This window comes from Fukomys damarensis, unplaced genomic scaffold (assembly GCF_012274545.1).
Source record: "Fukomys damarensis isolate Sample0158 unplaced genomic scaffold, DMR_v1.0_HiC HiC_scaffold_19, whole genome shotgun sequence".
NCBI lineage: Eukaryota > Metazoa > Chordata > Mammalia > Rodentia > Bathyergidae > Fukomys > Fukomys damarensis.
In genome coordinates, this window is record NW_022900931.1 from 62062250 (window position 1) to 62080470 (window position 18221).

An 18221-nucleotide genomic window follows, 5' to 3' on the forward strand; every position below is an offset into this window, starting at 1 on the left:
TAAAGAAAAGATGGATATTATCTGGCAATGTGGGTAGGACAGACATGGGAAATCGCTGCTTTGTAGTCCTTATGTCTGCATTTTAATCCCTGTTAATCCCTGGAAAATAGCTCACACATAATTTGTCATCCTGCAGAGAAATGACTCAGATTTTTATATTTTGAAGATCCCTAAAGTAGAAGGGGGAAAAAGTTTTGTTTTCAATCATTATTAATTTGTTGGGGTTTTTTGTTTGTTTGCTTGTTTGTTTTTGGTACTGGGGATCAAACTTGGGGGTCCTTGCACTTGCAAGGCAGGTACCAGAACCACTGAGCTAAATCCCCGGCTTTGCATGGGATTCATAAACAGCCTTATAAAAGCCATTACACACACCACAGTTCACCCATTTAAAGTGCATTCGTTGGTGGCTAGACCTGGTGGCACACACATGTAATCCTAGCACCCGGAAGGCTGAGACAGGAGGATCGCCTCAAGTTCAAGGTCTGCCTGGGCCACATAGCAAGACCCGTCCTTCGTCATGATCGAGTTTAGAACATTTTATTTCCTCCCTTAGCCCCTCATTTCCCCACCTCAACCTACACATCCACTTACCTGCTTTGTGTCTGTGCTTCTGGACACTTCATGGAGACGAGCTGAGTCGCAGGGGCTCCTGTGTGAGCAGCCGCTTGCTCGGCCGCAATGTCAGTGCGCCGTGGTGTGACGGTGTGCACTGCTTGTCTTCCTGGCCGGGGTGCACAGCTGGGTTGCCCCCGGGACTCGGCGGTCGCGATGCTGCTGCTCTGCACGCTGACATAGCGTTCGTTTGTGGCTGTGGGCTTTCATCTCGGGGGTGGAACCGCTGCACGTGTGCGTGGCCCCTACCCGAGGAGCAGCCACACTGCTTTCCACAGCTACCGTTCCGCTTGGCCCGGCCCAGCTCGAGCCACCCTCCCCTCCACGCCGGTGCCCGCTGGCCTCTGTCCCTTCGGCTGTGGCTCTCCGGGGTGGGGTGGGGGAATGGCCTCCCTGTGGTTTGCTCTGCGTTTTCCTGATGGCCGGTGAGTCTGGGCATGTCTTCGCGTGTGTATTGGGTACTTGGGTGTCTTTGGAGAAAGGTCTTTTCAGCTCTCTCTCCCATTTCCAGATTTGGTTAGGCCTCGTGAGACGGTTGTGTACATCCTGAGTGCGAGGCTGCCCTTCTCGGGCCCTGCTGTGCCGGCCAGGGCCTTTCCTTCCTGTCCCTTCCCTGGCTGGGGACACAGCCACAGATGGCTGCTGGTCTGACTGCGTGGATGCTGGAGATACAGCTGAGCCTTGAGCTTTCTCACTTCATTTCCGCATTTTAAATTTAATTTAAAAATACTTCACTGGCTCTTATAATTTGTCCTATTTCTGCATTGCTGGACATCAGTTTTCAGTCACATAAATAATGCAGAATGTTCATCTTCGTCGATGAATCTTTCTGTTCACCACAGTGGCTTTCTCAGAAGAAATTCTTAGAAGATAATTCTGCCAAGTCACAGGGGGAGCATGTGAAGCCCAGATTCCGTTTGTGCCTTCCCTGGACTCTAAGCCTCAAGGGCCAGGATGCTGCAGCTCGAATTGTTTTTTAAGTGAGTGAGCGAGTGCTCTCTGTGCTCGTCTGTGTGATACCAGGATGGTGTCTCGTTTCACTGCGTTCCTGTGACTCCTGGTCAGCCTCTTTCCTGTTAACGTGTTAATATGCTGCGGGGAGTTGTTTCTTCGCACCTTCTGCACATCTTTCTTGTGGAATTTTGTAGGGCCTCCTTCTCTATGGAAAATGGGTAGAATTTTGGTAGGCGGGTATATTTGTCCTCGTTTAGCATTTGCCTTGGTAGAAAGGTGGCAAAGAAGAGACAGCACACCAGTTGTTTCAAAAGCACTTTTTCCTCTGCCATCTCACTGGGCCTTCACAGCAAAGCCCCATTCCTGTGCAGGGCCCGGGGGTCCGAGCACAGAGGCGACGGTGCGGGGCAGGAGGGACGCTTGTTGCTGGCAGAGGGTCCCCGCAAAGCCACCACAGTACTGTTTGCTGAGCACGGGCCGAGCAACCTGGTGAAGCTGCTAGTGCCCCCCTTTTACAGATAAGGACACTCACTGCTCCTCAGAGACATTAGTTGCTTGCTGAGGTTGTGCTTCTTTGTAGAAGGTAGCACAAGCCATGGCAGCCCTATCCTCGTCCCCCCATCCTGCCACTCCTGTGGGGGCTTAACCATTCCCCAGGCCCTGAGTTCCAGCAAAGCCCAGCTCCCGCTGTCCTGCAGCCACCGCTGCTGCATCGCCAGCACCTCTTGGAAAAGTCCCATTTACCCCTTTGTGTCTTTTCCCCTTTGAACCTTCCCAGCCCCTGAAGAATACCACTCTCTGGCCCGAAGAATTTGGTGCCCACCCATGCCCACCACCTGTCAGGCAGCCTTTCACTGTGCTGGCTGCTGCGACAGGCGATGCCAGGCCTCGTGCTGGCTCTGTCGTTCGTGTGCTCCAGCAGGCTTCCCCGAGGCGTGGCTGCGCTCTGTTCTGATAGAGCTCACTGTCTGCCGCCCCTTGGCCTTGCTCCCCGCTGTAGCCGCAGCACCATGGACAGTGTCTGGCGCGGCCTGGACACTAGGGAAACGCTGGGAAGAGTGAATGGGTTTCTGACCCTTACGCATAACTATTACTCCCTCAAATCTCCACTGGGGGCCAGGGATGTAGCTCAGCGGCACTGCGCTTACCTGGCAAGTACAAGATCCTGAGTTTGATTCCCAGTACTGGAAAAAAGAAAAGAACAGAACTCCTTTTGTAGCCTCTCTGTATTTCTTGTGATGCATGGTTTTTTTTCTTTCTTGTAACACGTAATCTTTATTTGTGTGGTTTGTCTTCTAGTTCGTCCGAGTGCAGGGCTAGGCCTGTGTTGTTGGCCATTGTCTGTCCAGCCCAGGTTGGTGGGTGAAGAACGAATGAGTGTGATACCCTTAGCTCTCAGGCCTCCACACATCGATGCTGTTACCTGCTCTCCGTAGATGAGGACAGATTCTGAAGCCTTTGCTGCACTAGGAAGCAGCTCATAGGAGCCCAGCTGGCCATCTGGTGCCCCTGACCGAAAGCCTGAGGCAGGAGGCCCACAATAGCCTGTTCTGGCAGGGCTGGATGTCTCCCGGTGGGCACCGGCTTTCCCAGAGGCTCCCTCTCCTGAGCCCAGCTCCGTCACCCAGCTGCGACTTTGTGAGTAGTGGGAAGCCCTGAGCTACATGTGACACAGCGGACCCTTCAGAGCACCTTGCAGCCCCGCTCTGTGTAGAGTCCTCGCCTGTTTCCTTGACCTTGACAGTGATCTTCAGTTCCCCGGAGTTGTGGTCGGCTCTCAGCTGAGCCTTTGCATGCGTTAGTCCCTCTGCTGCAACACTCTTCCCTTCTGCTTTTCAGATGCTGTGACACAGATCTGCTTCATCTTGGCAGATGAAGTAGATGTGTGACAAACACTTCAGCTCAAGTGTCATATAATGAAGACCTGTGGGCCCGATCCCAAAGGAGAATGAGAACACCGCCATTAACTCTGCCTCTGGCAGGTGGGGCTCAGAGCTCCGGCACCACTGTCTTGACTGTGATGATTGTCATTTGCCAATTTGTTTCTTTCTTTTTTAAATTTTGAGACAATCTCGTTAAGTTACCCAGGCTGGACTTAAAACTTGTTGGCTTCAAACTTGCCATCCTCCTGCCTCAGCCTCCCCTATAACTGGAATTACAGGTATGCACCACCATACCCAGGTTGATTTCACTTTTAAATGATTTGTCTCCTTTGTGTGTCTACTGAGAAGTAAGGTATTTCATTTGCATTGCTTTTTTTTTTAAAGACAGGGTCTCACTGTGTAGGTTAGACTGCCCTGGAATTCACTGTGTAGCCCAGGCTGGTCTCGAACTCACAGTGATCCTCCTGCCCCAGCCTCCCGAGTGCTGGGATTACAGGTGTGTGCCACCACGCCCGGGGTCCTCATTTGTCTTGCTTTTGAGTTTCATGAAAATGGTGTTGTGTGTGGAGCCCTCCCTGGTCTGGCTTTTGCTATTGGAAGTGGTTCCTGTGTCACCTGCGTGGTTGCTCGATGGCCTTTGCTGTCTGGCTGCCTGAGATTGGTCTGGACGCTGCTGGTAGACCTTGGGCAGCTGACAGACTCGAGCAGGGGTGAATCACATCACCTGGAGTGCGCAGCGGAATTGCTGGTTATGGTTGATGGATGTGTTCAACTCTATGAGGCAGTGGCAAGCTTTCCACTGATTCTCCTCCACTTTCCGCTGCAAGCACCTGTTTGTTCTCCAAGGGTCTTCTTCAGTGTTTACTTATAAGCACCTGCCATATGCCAGGCACAGGTTTGTTCTGGGGAGCAATGGGAATGAGCCCTGTAGTCCCTGCCATTGAGTGATTGGTGGTGTTAGATGGCTCCTCCAGGAAGCCCTCCCTGACCCCCAGACCAGCCAAAGTGCTCTCCTGGGCTGCCCGGTCCCAGCCCTGCCCACTCTGGTCCTTCACTTTATGGGGTGTGTCTCCCTCCTGCATGGGCCCTGTGTTCCCAGCATCATCCTTGGGCGCAGAGCAGGTGCTCAGAGAAGCCTCTGTTGGTCTTACTCTTCAGATGCCCCCTTGGGGCAGATTAACAGGGAGGAACGGATCCCAGCCCTCAGGACTTGTTGGATCTGGGCCCAGGGTCATATGAGCCCCAGGCCTGTCCCCTTCCCAAATGCCAGCCTCAGTAGCCTCGAGAAACCTGCCATAGCCCGCGGAAGGGGTGGCAGGGCACCCACACGGGGATGAAGCCCAGTGGTGTGTGCTTTTGAAGAGGTGAGGTCCTTTTGCAACACGGGCAAGGCCAGATCGGTGGCATGGAGGCCCTACCACTGGAGCAGTCCCAGAGAGCAGTGACATCAGGGATCCTCGTCACTGGTAATGGCTGAGCACCTGCTGTGTGGGCGGCACGGCGTGAAGCCCTTGTGTGTGTCAGCTGGTTCTGTCTGCTCCAGAAGCCGCAGGGTGACAGGAGCTGTTGCCCCATTGCCCCGAGGAGGGAGGGCTCCAAGTCCCCAGCAGGGAGCTCCTTCTCCCCAGCACATTAGGGATACACCTGGAGCCCAGCCCTGCATCCGTGTGTGCGGAGCTTTACCCCCTGCCCACGTGCCTCTGTTTGGCGACAGGTCCGCTGTGCAGATGGGTGAGCGATGGGCAGTCGCTTGGCCCCAAGGTGGCCTCTGTGGCCTGTGCCCCTTCCACCCTCCCGGGCTGTTCTTTTCTCTTGCCCCTCCCCGTGTATTTGTCCTGCATCTTCACTTCTGCCCCTCAGGCACCCGGCCCTTGGTAAATATCTGTCTAAGGGCAGTGGAGAGGTTGTATGACCAGTATTTTCCAAGGTGGGGTGCTGGGGACAAATGCCTGCTGAGACTCTGGCTGCATCTTGTGGTTTTGTTTGTCTTTGCTCATCCGGCGCTGAAGTGTCAGGCCCTGGACGGTGGTGACAGCAGCTGCTGTTGACAGAGCACCAGCCCTGTGCTAACACTCTAACTGGATGACCTCACCTTCTGCTTCTAGCAGTCTGCCCCCGCTCCCAGCTCCATTTTCCAGATGAGGGGACTTACCTTGAGGAGATAAGAGCCAGCGCTTGTGACATTTGGGGTCTGCCTTGTCATCTGGGCCACACCTGCCTGGCACCACACAAGGTAAATGAGGGTGTTCGCTAGGAGGATGTGGCACCTGCCTGTAGTTCCCGGGGTCCTGAGAGCGGGCAGGAACTGGGTCTGGCACCCACTCTCTGGCTTCGTACACTCCTAGTTCTTTTTTCTATCTCAGAACCTTTTCTCCCATTGATCCGGCCACAGGCCACACAAGCTGCCGATTGTGGGCTCAGGGTCATCCTGGTGGCCAGCCAGGTCCACCCAGCCCAGGTGCCTGGCCCAGCAGCTTCTGCCTCTTCCCTCTCAAGCTGAGACGTCTGGGGTCAGCTCACGGCAGGGCGGGGGTCGGTCTGAGGGGATGGACCTTGCAGACAGGCACGTTTGCAGTCTGACCCCAAAGGCCGAGCCCTCACTGGGTCCATTTCCTGTGTGAGCAGAAGTGTTCACAAGGCAGAAGGTCAGCGGTATCCTCGGGGGCAGCATCCCTTTGGGAGCCCCTAAAAGAGTGCTCTGCCCTGTGCCATGTGTGTTCCGACTGAAGACCTGGTGAGGGCACGGTCTTGGGCACCTGTGCTCGGGTGACACCAGTCTTCACCTGAAGGTGAACCACATTTTCATCATGGTTCAGGTGCTGACTGGCTCGTCCAGAAAGGCGGGAGTGAGACGGACGGCCAACCAGCAGACGGTGCATTACAGCGTGAGGGCGGGAAGAGAACAAGGTCGAGGGGTCAGGTGCCCAGCTGGCACCCAGCTGAACACAGGCACCTCATGCTGTCCCGGGAGGTGCAGCCGCCCCCACCCCAGCTCTGGACCCCTGTTTTCTAGAGCCACGGCCTCTCCTCTGGGAAGGGTAGGGAGGACGACTATCCCCCAGTAGTGGACACGAGTAGAGAGGTGCAGTGGTTAAGAGCAAGGACTGGAGCTATGGACTCTCACGCTTGAGTCCCAGCCCTTCTTTTGTTGGCTCTGACCTTAGGTAGCCTCCTTAATTTTCTGGTGTCTGTTTCCCCACTTGAAAAATGAAGATAATAATTCCTTTGAGGTAACGTGTGTACATTTTTGCTATTGTTCTTCATAACTCATGCTTAAAAGTTGTCTGTCACACCAGGTGTTTAGCATGGTCTGAGCAACTGGGGGCCGAGAATTAAGGTCTTGACTCCCCCTTCCACCCAGAAGTGCACTGGCCCAAGCACACGCCTGCTGCAGAACTCTGTGGCGGGCAAAAGAGCTTGCCTGATCTCCTCCGCTCTGTCCCTGGAGACAGGGAAGTTGTGGGCGGCTCCAGCTGCTTGTCATCTGAGCGCTTGGGAAGTTGGGTGGGTGCGGAGGTGCCGGCCACTGCAGCCTCCCTGGAGGTCCGGCTCCTGACTGCTGTGTGGAGCTGGCTGCCCCAATGGTGCGGTCCCATGGCCTGGGAACAGCCCCCGGTCATGTGCTTCTTTCCTAGGAGGGGCAGAGGAGCAACTCTGTCACCCTGCTGGCACCACAGCCCCTCGGCCATCACGGCCTGTCCTGAGCAAGCTCCTTGTTGGGGTGCAGTGTGGCCCCAGTACTTCCGGGGTGGCTCTCCAGAGTGAAAGCGTTGGGCACCGTCGTCATTTCTTGGAGCAAGGCAGCGCACTCGTCCCTGGTTTGCTTGAGGCCCTGCAGTGACATCCTAGATGCAGGGAGTGCTAGTTATTGGACAGTGAATAACAAACACCCTGACAGGCTGAAATGCACCTTGTAAAGAGACAGGGCAGGGGATGAAGCTTGAGAAAGGGTAGGGACCTTGGATAGAGGCCTGGATGACAGCCCCTGTGGAGAAAGCAGTTGCAGGGCTGGTGGTGGGAGGCTGTGTGTGAGGGGATGAGAGAGGCTTTGTCCTCAGCAGGGGCTGTGCCAGGGAGGCCTTGTCCTGGGGTGTCCACTTAGTGCAGGGGACAGAAAGGGCAGAGGTCTGGGGCAGAGCCTGACCTGCAGCGTGGCGTGTTAGCCATAGCCGACGTGCCTAGCTCACGTCTGCAGGGAAGAAGGTGGAGGAAGTAGACTTTTCTTCTGTGGCGGCATCCGGGGTCTCCCTGCACGTCCTGGTTTGATTCTGAGCACCACTGTAGGCAGCGACACCATCCCGGGTGGCCATGCTCTCAGCCTCCCCAAGTGCTGTCCCTGCACGTGGGCATGTGGGCACGTGGCCAGGTCCTTCCTGCCTGCAGCTCCCTTTCACTGAGCACCTGCTGGGCCAAGCACGAGGGAGCCCCCAGGGTGGCTGCCATCAAGGCTGGACCAGGTCTTGTATTTGAGGTGTCGTGGAGGTGATCTGGCCCAAACTAAGTCATCAGCCCAGGGTATGAGCCAGGTTTCCTTCCCAGGACAGAGCCACCCCGGTTCCAGAGGCCGCCAGCCCTGAACAGTCACTGTTGATCCCTCCCCATTTTACTGTTTTTGTAGGTGAACGTTTTCGAACACAAGCGGTATAACGAGTCCAATGTACCCACTTTCCAGCTTTGGTAACAACCAAAACTGTATGGCCAATAACTGTGTATCCCCCTGTGCTACCTCTGCCCCAGCTAGTTGGCAGCAAAGCTAAGATACTTGTCTTAGGAGATCTGTCTTAGACTTCGAGTACTGTGGCAGCCCTGTGACTGCCCACTGTGACCAGCCACTTCTGTCTGCAAGCTTTGCAGTTGGGGTTTGTCTGTGCCTCCTCCTCCTGCCCAGCACCGGTGCCCCAGACCCCAGAGCCCCAAGAGAGACAGAGCCCACTGCAGCCTCCCTGTCCCTGTTTCTGGGCTTCCACAGCCTGTGTGGGTGGCCTGAAGCTGGGACCCGGAGGACCTGGGGCACCAGGGTGGGGCTGGGGTGGAGAACGGGTCCAGTAAGAAGCCATGGGCCGAGTGCACAGTGGGCACGGGGTCGAGCTGGCAGCTGCAGCGCAGGTTTCCCCAGGTGGCTACACAGCCTGCCACCCTCACCACCTGCGGCGACCTTGGAGCTGTCCCTCCGGCTCTCCTGGGCCCTCCCAGCAGGGCTCCACCCCACTTCAGGTCCACACGAGCCCCCTTTCCACCCTCTGCACCTGGCCCCAGTGCAGGCAGTGTTGGGGATACAGTGCAGACACAGACTGCCCCACGCTGTCTTCTGGGGTTCACACCCTGTGACAGCTCGGAGCCGGTGGGGGCTGACCAGCGCGGGGAGTCTTCCTGGAGGCAGGGACACCGCGGGCTCTAGTGCAGACAGAGTAAGACTCGGGGAAGGGTGCCCGAGTGTGCCCAGAGAACGGCCCACCCTGTGTGAGGCTCAGAGGGCCGCCTGAGACGCAGCTCCACCTGGCTGCCTTAGCTGGGTCCACAGTGTGCAGCGCTCCTCTGAGGACTGCACACAGTCTCTGCTTCTCCCTCGATACCTAGGAACCCTGGAAGGCAGGGCTGAGGGAGGAGCCGTCCCTGTCCAGCACCAACACAGAGGCAGGCATGCAGGCGGCTTTGGAAATGTGTACACTTGGAACCCAAGGCTAACTCAGAGCGACAGAAGCAGAGGGAAAACTTGCTGGCCTAAGGGCTGAAGGAGTCCTGGATAAAATAGCTCAGGCCTGGCTAGACCTTCGTCCTTAGGACTTTGCCTTTTTCCTTGCCTCTGAGCTCGGCTTTCCTCCACGTTGGCTTCTTGCCCAGGAGGCTGTCTCCTCTGGATGGATGCCCGCAACTCTGGAAAGGGGGGCATTCTGAGTCACCCCAGCCCTGGGACTGGCTAAAGCGGGTTTCACAGGGACCTTTCTAGCCCAACCAGTCACTGTGACAGACTGTGGGACAGAGCATCTCTCCTAGAACCACTGGGGTGGACATTAGGAGGTGAGGGCACTGACGGTCTTTCCCTGGTTTCTGGGGTGAAGGGGTGGGGTGTCTGGGCCAGTCTGGCCTTCCACGGACAGGGCAAGGTTTCACTCACTCTGGGAGGGTGGGCAGCTGCAGCTCACTCCTGAGCAGGGCACACTGGCTACCCTCGACTGGAAGGGGTGTGGGCAAAGCAGCATCCCGGTGCTCCTGTATCCCGAGACCCCTGGCCATGACCAGCAGGACAGTGGTGATCTGCCCCCCTGTGGGGCACACAGTTGTAGCAGGTGGTTGCTGGGGCTTCCTTTGTGCCAGTCACAGTGCTGGGCCCCAAGGGAGGCACCGCTGATGTGGCCAGGCCCAGGGAGGTCACAGCAGGGACTGGGAAGAACCCAGCCCCTGGCTTGGCTCCTGTCACAGGTATTCACTGTGGTGTGTGGAGCTCAGACTGGCTTTTCAGCTCCTCACCCCACCTGTCTGGCCCCAGAGTTCTGGAAAATACAACTGTTTACTTTCCTCTTCGATGTTTCGTACATAATACCTGCCTCCTTCTCTGCGGAAAACCACGCCTCTGTCCACTTGGCCTCTACGCTCTCCTTTTCCACCTGTCCCGGCAACTCCTCACTCTGCAGCCCTGCGCCTTTCCCACCCTCCTGGTTCAAAGCCACATTTGCCTCCACTTTTGTCCCAACCCTGCCCCAGCCCTGGCTCTCTGGAAGCGGAGCCTTCTGAGTTAACGAGTTGCCAGCGGCTGGTGCGAGGGGCTGTGCAGGCCAGGGTGTTGGTTTTTCTTCAGGCAGGCGTTTGAGTATGCCCCTCAGTATTTAAAAGACAGAGGGAGCCTGGGGTGAGTTCAGTGGTAGAGTTGCTTGCCTGGCATGCTCTAGGTCCTGGGCCCCATCCCCAGTATGGAAAATTAGTTTCTCTGTTGCCTTCAGCTTCCCCGACTTCCCTACCCGAAAGCAGCCACCTGGTTTCTTGTGTCATTCATGCGGCTCAGCAGAGTACAGCCCAAGCTGGCCACAGGGGTTTGTAAATAAAGTTTTATTAAACATGCCATGCTCTTACGTACCATCTGTGGCTGTTTGCTTGCAGTAGAGACAGTGTCCTGCCAAGCCTGAAGTATTCACCACCTTGCCTTTAAGACTGTGATCCCAGGTGTGGCTCTGTATTTAAAGCCAGGTCAGCTGGTCTTAGTGGCGCTGTAATCCCAGCACTTGGGAGGCTGGGACAGCTTGAGCTACATAAGAGTTCGAGAGGAGCCTGGACTTCATGGCAAGATCCCGTCTCAAAAATCCAAAAAACAGTCGGGTTGGACCTGGGTGTTTCAGTCTCTTCCCCTTCTGCCTTCTGGCTCTGAGCCTCCACTCTGAAAGGTGTATTCCAAAAGGAAGTCTCTTGCCCTGGCTGGGGGGCTGTTGTGGGTGCCAAGCGGAGGAACACTGGGCCCTGGCTGCACGCAGGAACTCGAGGCTGTGGCCCCAGCTTTTGCTGTCGTGCCTCGGGCTGTGTGTGAGTTGCCAAAATCCAGGTGAGGTGAGGTTGCCACCATCCAGGATGGTCACGGTCATGGGATGGCTCTCTGGTTGCCTCTGAGTCCTTGGGGAAGGACTGGCCCCTCTCCCTGTGCTGCTCACCCAGAACAGCAGACCCACCCTTCTGTCGCCAGGCCTGGTATTCAGGGTATGGCTGCTGTCACATCACCAGGGGTTTGTTGAAACCTGGGCTCCTGGTCCCCAGCTGGGACCTCAGCTCTCAGCAGTGGCCTCTGGGGCACAGTAAGGTTGTTCAGCCAGTAGGGAGCAGGTATGATACTCCTGCCTGGGCCCTCCCCACTGCAATTCCCTGGTGCATGATCCGCTGGGACCTCTGGGCTGGCAGAATGGTCTGAGTCCCTACCGCCCCCCAGCATCCAGGCTGTCCTTGTGGACCTCTCTGCTCCCGTGTGCACACCTGAGGCTGACCTCCAACTGCCGCTCACCCAAAGCCCAGCGTCAGCATCAGGTTTCTCGGTGTCCCTTTGTGAGAGCCACAGTGTACAGGGCAGCCACTGCCTGGGACTGGCACAACCGGGGGTGGGGGGTGGGGGGTGAGCTGCAGCGCCCCCCAGTGTGTGGGGGGTGGGGGGGGTGAGCTGCAGCGCCCCCCAGTGGCCGGGCGCCACATGCAGGGGGCCAGGTGCTGTAGCAGCCCCATCCCTGCCTGTGCCTCCTCTGCTCTGGCTCCCCCTCAGGCCAGCCAGAGCAGTGGGAGAGCAGAGCCAGGCTCCAGTTTCCGAGCCTGACAGGCCTGGGCCCCTGTGGTGCAGTCCTGCCACCTCCTGGCTGTTGGCTGGGGCAGAGGGCTGCTTTCCGTTGTAAAGAGAGATGTAATGGTGCCCATCTCCGGGGATCACAGAGCTGGACATGGAATTGGGTGTGGAAAGTGCTTAGGTTCCTGAGGGGCCACCCCACCTTCCATCAGCTCCATCTGCCGGCGGAGCGGTGGCCCTGCTGTTGGCCCCGCTCTTCCTAGGCACATGTCCCTTATCGCCTGAGTCTGCAGATGCTCTTCAGAGGGACAGAGGGAGCTGTGGATCGGAACATGGTTCTTAACCCCAAGCCATTACCCTTGCAAGTCCATCTCCAGTGCAGACTTGCTTTTTGCCTTTTTTTAAAAAATTTTTGGAGAAGGACTTGTTACATAAGCCGAGCCAGCTTTGAACTTGATGTGTAGCCCAGGCTGACCTTGAAGTCACAATCCTCCTGCCTCAGCCTCCTGAGTGCTGAGATTATAGGTGGTACACCTGGCTGTAGGCCTGCTTCCCAGCTCTGTGTGTACCCAGCACGCGCGCGCGCGCGCACACACACACACACACACACACACACACACGCACCTCCCCCTCCTTAGGCAGCCACTTGGACTTCGGCCCCTACATAAGTTAGGATTCAAACTTGAGCAAACATGTCTGAGGCCTGCCCTTCACAGGCACGTGTGCCCACAGGCCCCTTGCACACACATGGGCACACCTTGCATGCCAGTGTGTGCCATTGCACTCTCCACCCCACCCCCGTGCTCTGCACAAACTGCTGAATGCCTGCCCCGCCCCAGGGGGCAGCAGAGCTGCTTCCAGGGTGGAAGGAAACCTGTAGGACTCTCCGAAGGGGTGTCGGGACCAGTGCCACACCCCTGCCAGGGCCAGTTGGCTGGGCACAGGGTCAGTCACATTAGCCAGAAGCAGAGTGTGAGTTGGGAGCCAGGATTCTGCCCCTCAGCCTGGCCCTGGGGAACACGGTGCCACACGACGCCCTCCGGAGGCCCAGGTGTGCTGGGGCGGCGGTTCCAGCCCGTGTCAGTTCGGGCCACAGTTGCGCCCTTCACTGCACAGCCTGCCCTTGGCACCTGGCCCTAGGGTGCCCAAGCCCCTGAGCCTTGACCCTCCTTGACGCTCCTGCTCCTGTCCCTGCCGCCCCTGTTGCTCTTGGCTGGTTCTGTGGGTTAGGATCTCATCCCACAGTGTGCTTAAAGGGACACAGTTCTGTCCCAGCTATTCGGCTGCCTGGGAAGTGGGGGTCCTGCCATGTCCCCCAACTCCGGGACCTTGTGTCTTTCAGAGACTGCAGTGACTACCTGGAAAGCATGACAGACAGATCAGTACCCACTTCCCCCACCCCTGCAGTGGTGATTGAATCCAGGGTTTTAGCGCTGAGTTATATCCCTGGCCCTTTTTATTTTTTATTTCAAAACAAAGTCTTGCTAAATTCCCAAGTTGTGCAGACTGGGTTCAAACTTAGGATCCTTCTGCCTCGACTTCCCAGAATTATAGGCATGCACCAGCGCACCTGGTCCCCTGCCTTCTCAAGCAGGACAGTGGGTGTCACATGGCCTCTTCCGCACAGGTCATAGGAGTCATTGGACAATGACAGGCCATTGTCCGGTGGGCCAGCACCTGCCCGACCCCCTTGTCGTGCCGGGCACCTCATACCCCTGCGGTGCTCAGAGCCCCGAGTTTCCACCCGGAAGTGGATGCTGTGATTCTGCCAATGCTGCCACCTCCCAGCCTGATGGCGGGCTGCGTGGCCGCGTGTGTTCACTCAGGAAGCACTCAGTGCCTTGCAGATGCCGTTGCCTGTTTCCCTGCCCCACTTGTGTGCTGTCTCTGCCACTCCTCCCTTTGGTTGGTTTTCAGTTTAATAATGCACTCAGTTCCTGAGCCATGGCACGAGTAAAATCCTGTCTGTGAATACTGATCAGGAGTTCTGGTTAACGCATCTGCACAGGGCCCAGCCATGTGATGTGCTGATGGCACCACAGGCAGGCGCAGTCTGCCAGGCCGTAGTGGCCAGCTTCAAGCCCCTCTTGTTCCTATGCTGCGCCTCAGCCCCAGAGGAAATGGACAAGAGACAGTTGTCACCCTGATGGCTCAGTTTCCCTCCTGTAACTGGGTGGGCAGACAGGACCTCCTTGGGCTTAGGCTCTGGCTGTGACTTGGGCGAGGATGGCTCTGAACCCCACAGGTGCCCAGCTGAAGGGTGGGCAGATAGATGGTGCTGTGGGCAGTGTCGAGGAGAAACCCACAGCTCGCAGTTCTGGGGCCGGGGCTGGGAAAGTGAGCTTAGCGAGACTCAGAGGTGACACTCCGGCTCCGGGCCCACCCACTCCGAGAAATGTGTTGGCACAAACTGCAGGGACTGTTGTTGGCATTTGGGTGGGGAAACTGAGGCCTGGTGAAGGGCAGGTGACGGTGGGTGGGTGGTGGGTCCTCCTGCCCTTTACCGCCCAGCCAATCACGGAGCTGATGACGCTCTGTTCGCGTTGCTGGGGATCGAACCTGGTGCGTGCTGAGTGCAACACCCCAGCCAGCAGTAGTTTCGGTACCTACTGTTAGTCCAGCCTGTGCGGGGCAGCGCCAAGACACGATCTAGGCCTCCCCTCCTGACTGAGTCCCGACACCCATCTCCAGACGGTGACAGCCTGGCGGGCAGCGCTGGGATGGTGGATCCCAGAGGCCTGCAGGTGCCAGATGGAGAGCTGAGCCAGGCTGTAAGCCGAGCACCGGAGGGGCAGTGGTTGCTGTGAGTCTGCATCCCTCAGACTGTGGGAGCTGATGGTCATGGCAGCCCAGGCCTGACGTCGGCCCCTCCTGGCCCCTGAGGCCCTCCCTTCATGCATCTGAGTAGGGCTGAGTTCTCAGCACTTTGCGTCCAGTAAATCCTGGGGCCCCTTCTCAGAGTGATCTTTGAAGCCAAAAAATAAAATAGGGTTACAAAGGACACCACTTACAAAGCAGTGAGCTAAGCACCTTTCCAGCTTGGAGTCGAGTATTTCTGCTCCTCTGTGGGGACACATGAAGCCATAGGCTGCTGTGGCAGTGGCGATGGCTGCTGTTTCAAAGTGGTGAAGACACTGTTTTCTCTCACAAGTTTGTAACCCGGCTTGGTTAAGACCGTGACACGCGTGGATGTGGCTGGACCCCCAGTCTCCCAAGGCTGCCTTCCCAGGCAGGGCCGACATCTGTCCCCTCCAGAACGCTGGGCCACGAAGCATGTGAGGCCTTGTCAAAGAACCCCCTTTAGCGTTTGGAGAAGGAAGCCGGGCCCCGCTGACCACCCATGCTGGCATCTTTAGCCTCCGCACAGCAGCTAAGTGCCCACGCCGACCTTGGTACAGCAGGGAGCGTTCTAGGCCACGTGGGTCCAGAGTCCCCTCCTGGGACCTGGTTTCCTCTGTGAAAGTGGAACGGGAGTGCTTGCCTGGCCTGCGGGGTGTCTGGCGGTGAGGGCGAGATGGCAGCAGGGTGGGGTGGGCAGAGGGCCACCGAAGTCCTCTTTCTGGCTGTTCCCAGCATGTGCTGTCACCTCTGTGCCGTCCACTTTGCCACCCAGACCTGTCCTTCTCCTTGTCCTGCCCATAGCCTTTTCTTCTGTCCTGGTCACCCCACGGAGAATCTAAATTCCAGTAGCCAAAAACCGAAAGGAGCACAAATATCTGTCGATCCGCCAGCAAATGGATAAAGAAAATGTGGTATCTCGTGCCATTACTCTTGGGCCGTATAGGGACTGGGACTCAGACTGCTGTGCTCAGATCGAGAAGCTGGCATGAAATGTCCCCAGAAGCCCACCCTGACCTGTCACCCGGGGGCCTCCCCCTGCTTCCACACCCCAGGACAGGCCCGTCCCCAAGTAGCACTGGGAACATTCGGCTGCAGAGGTTGTTTCAGGAGCGGGGAGTCAGAGGCTCGTGCCACTGCGCGATGGAGGCGGGGCTCCGGTGTGGCCCCGCTGCGGCCCACTGTGTGTCCTCGGCCGAGCCTCTCCTCTCCCAGCTTAGTTGGCTCGCGGGGCCAGAGTGCCGGATACCTGCCGAAAACCTGGCCCTGTGCTGGGAAGCGTTGGCGTGGAAGCTGCACGTCCCAGCACACAGCTGTGACCCAAGCGCTTGGAAGGCTGAGGCAAGAAGGTGGAAAGCTTGAGGCCGGCCTGGGCTGTGTGGGGAGATCCTGTCTCAACAACAAAACTGTGGAGGCTGCGGTAGTGAGCGAGGGCCCGTGTGTGGAGAGAGAGCTGGTGTGAAGCCTCCCGTGCCGGGAGCTGTGTGTGTGATTGTGGAGGCGGTGCTGAGGTGGTTTGGGGGCACCCAGGGTAATTCCCAGGGGCCCGCAGTGGCCCCAGGGGGCTCGAAGGGAGGACAGGGCTGATCAGGGTGAGGCGTGGAGTGACCGGCCCGCTCCTCTGCCCGTAGCCCAGAATGTGACGGTGGAGGAGGTGATCGGTGCCTACCGGCAGGCCTGCCAGAAGCTCAACTGCAGGCAGATCCCCAAGCTGCTCCGGCAGCTGCAGGTACGGTGGGTCGGGGGTGCCTCTGCGGCTGTCCCGGAAGTCAGCTCCTTATAGGAAGACAGCCAGGGAGAGAGTCCCCTGTCTTTCGGCCCCCAGAGAAAGTCTGTTCCCGGGGAAGAGCCAGGCTTACGATCCTCATAAGTCTGAACTGGAAATTGTATCCTTAAAAGCCTGTGGGTTACGAAAGTAATAAAGACATAAAGGACAAAATCCACCCTTCTTTGCCCAGGTCCCGGCGGGGACGGCGTCTGTGTTTATGTAAGGGGGTCTCCCACAGGTGCCCTTCCTCTCATGAGGCCTGCCGAGGTCCCTGTGTCACGGGAGGTTCCTGAGGGTCGCAGGGGGCGCCACGCTGCCAGGCCCAGGAACAGGCAGGGGCTGCTGGTGAGGCGGACTCAGCCCAGGCTCAGTGCCGTTGGGAAGGCTGGGCCTGGGTGTGTGTCTGAGCCACCTCTGCACGAGATCCCTGAGCCGACCCTGTCACCCTTCCTGCCCGCTCCCCCACTTTCTCTGCTGTGGCGGGGCGCAGTCCTCTATGGACCCTGTGGCTCCTCAAGGCTGGATACTCCGGGTCCCAACTCAGGGCCTGGACACTGCCTTCCTGCCTGGCTTGGGGCTGCAGGTGGCCCAGTCTCTTCAGATCTTCAGCCCGAGCGCCATTCACCCTGCTTCTGCTTCCACAGGAGCTCACGGACCTTGAGCACCGCATCGACTGCCTCGACCTGAAAGGTGGGCGTCTGGCTGGGCGCCCCTGGGTGGTGAGCAGGGCTGGAGCCTGGGTGACGGAGGTGTTGGAGGGCCACGGCGGGCAGGGCCTTCCACCCCGACAAGCAAGCACAGACGCAAATGGCCACCGCCTCCTCCTAGGGGAGAAGCTGGACTACAAGGCCTGTGAAGCGCTGGAAGAGGTCTTCAAGAGGCTGCAGTTCAAGGTTGTGGACCTGGAGCAGACGAACCTGGACGAAGATGTGAGCACTTCGGCGGCCACCCAGACCCACGGACCCCTGGCTCACGGGCCCCTCTGAGGTTTGGGTGGGCAGGGGACCCTGCAGGAGGAAGGGACCCAGACAAAGGCTGGAGGTGGGACAAGAGCAGGGCCTCTTAAAGGACAAGAGGGTGCTGCGCATGGTGGCTTCTACCTGTAATATCAGCACTTGGGAAGGTGAAGCAGGAGTATCGCTGCAAGGGGCTACATTGTAAGTTCAAAGCCAGCCTGAACTACGTAGTGAGACCCTGTACCGACAAAACAAAGGACGAGAGAGAGATGGGTGTGGCATTTTGGGGCCCACGGGAGAGGCTGGGTGAGCTTGGCACAGGGAGGTGGTGGCTCTCCTGGGGACCAGAGTACCTGCAGGGCTGAGGAGCACTTGGGAAGCTACCAGTCGGGTAGGTGTCGCCACCTCCCAGACTAGGAAGTCCCAGGAACGCAGGATACGTGGGAGTGTGGGGAGGATCCTGCAGGCCCCAGGAGAGGTGCTGGCAACTGAGCAGGGCCTGTGCTGGTCACGTGGCACATCAGTCAGGACTCAGTGACACAAAAAAACTGGCTTTGTCAGAAAAGGGGCTCTTTTAGGAGAGTCGCAGGCCATACCTGCTTTGGGTAGAGCTGGATCCAGGAGTAGGCCACCACTGCTCAGCCCTCCTGCCTGTGCTGGGCGCTCTGTGTGTGCCCCCCCCCACCGAGACTCCCTTCCTGGAAGCCCACATGCCTCCCTGGGGCCTCTCCAACCTAAGGCTGTGCCCCACATCTGCCCTCAGGGTGCCTCGGCCCTGTTCGACATGATCGAGTACTATGAGTCGGCCACCCACCTTAACATCTCCTTCAATAAGCACATCGGCACCCGGGGCTGGCAGGCCGCCGCCCACATGATGCGGAAGGTGGGCATGACCTCTGTTTTCCGGGGTGCCCAGCCTCTGCTCCGTGTCCCCGCTTCCCTCCTCCCTGGGGTCATCC

General features: G+C 57.9%; 1 protein-coding gene across 1 annotated transcript in view; it reads left to right on the forward strand.

Annotated features, from left to right (window-relative positions):
- Ppp1r37 (protein phosphatase 1 regulatory subunit 37) overlaps positions 1–18221 on the forward strand; it is a 35826-nt gene that overhangs the window by 13293 nt on the left and 4312 nt on the right. The window contains exons 4-7 of the mRNA XM_033766002.1: positions 16170–16267; positions 16951–16996; positions 17135–17235; positions 18026–18145. Of these exons, the coding sequence (XP_033621893.1) occupies positions 16170–16267; positions 16951–16996; positions 17135–17235; positions 18026–18145 (365 nt within the window). The remainder of the gene's footprint in view (positions 1–16169; positions 16268–16950; positions 16997–17134; positions 17236–18025; positions 18146–18221) is intronic.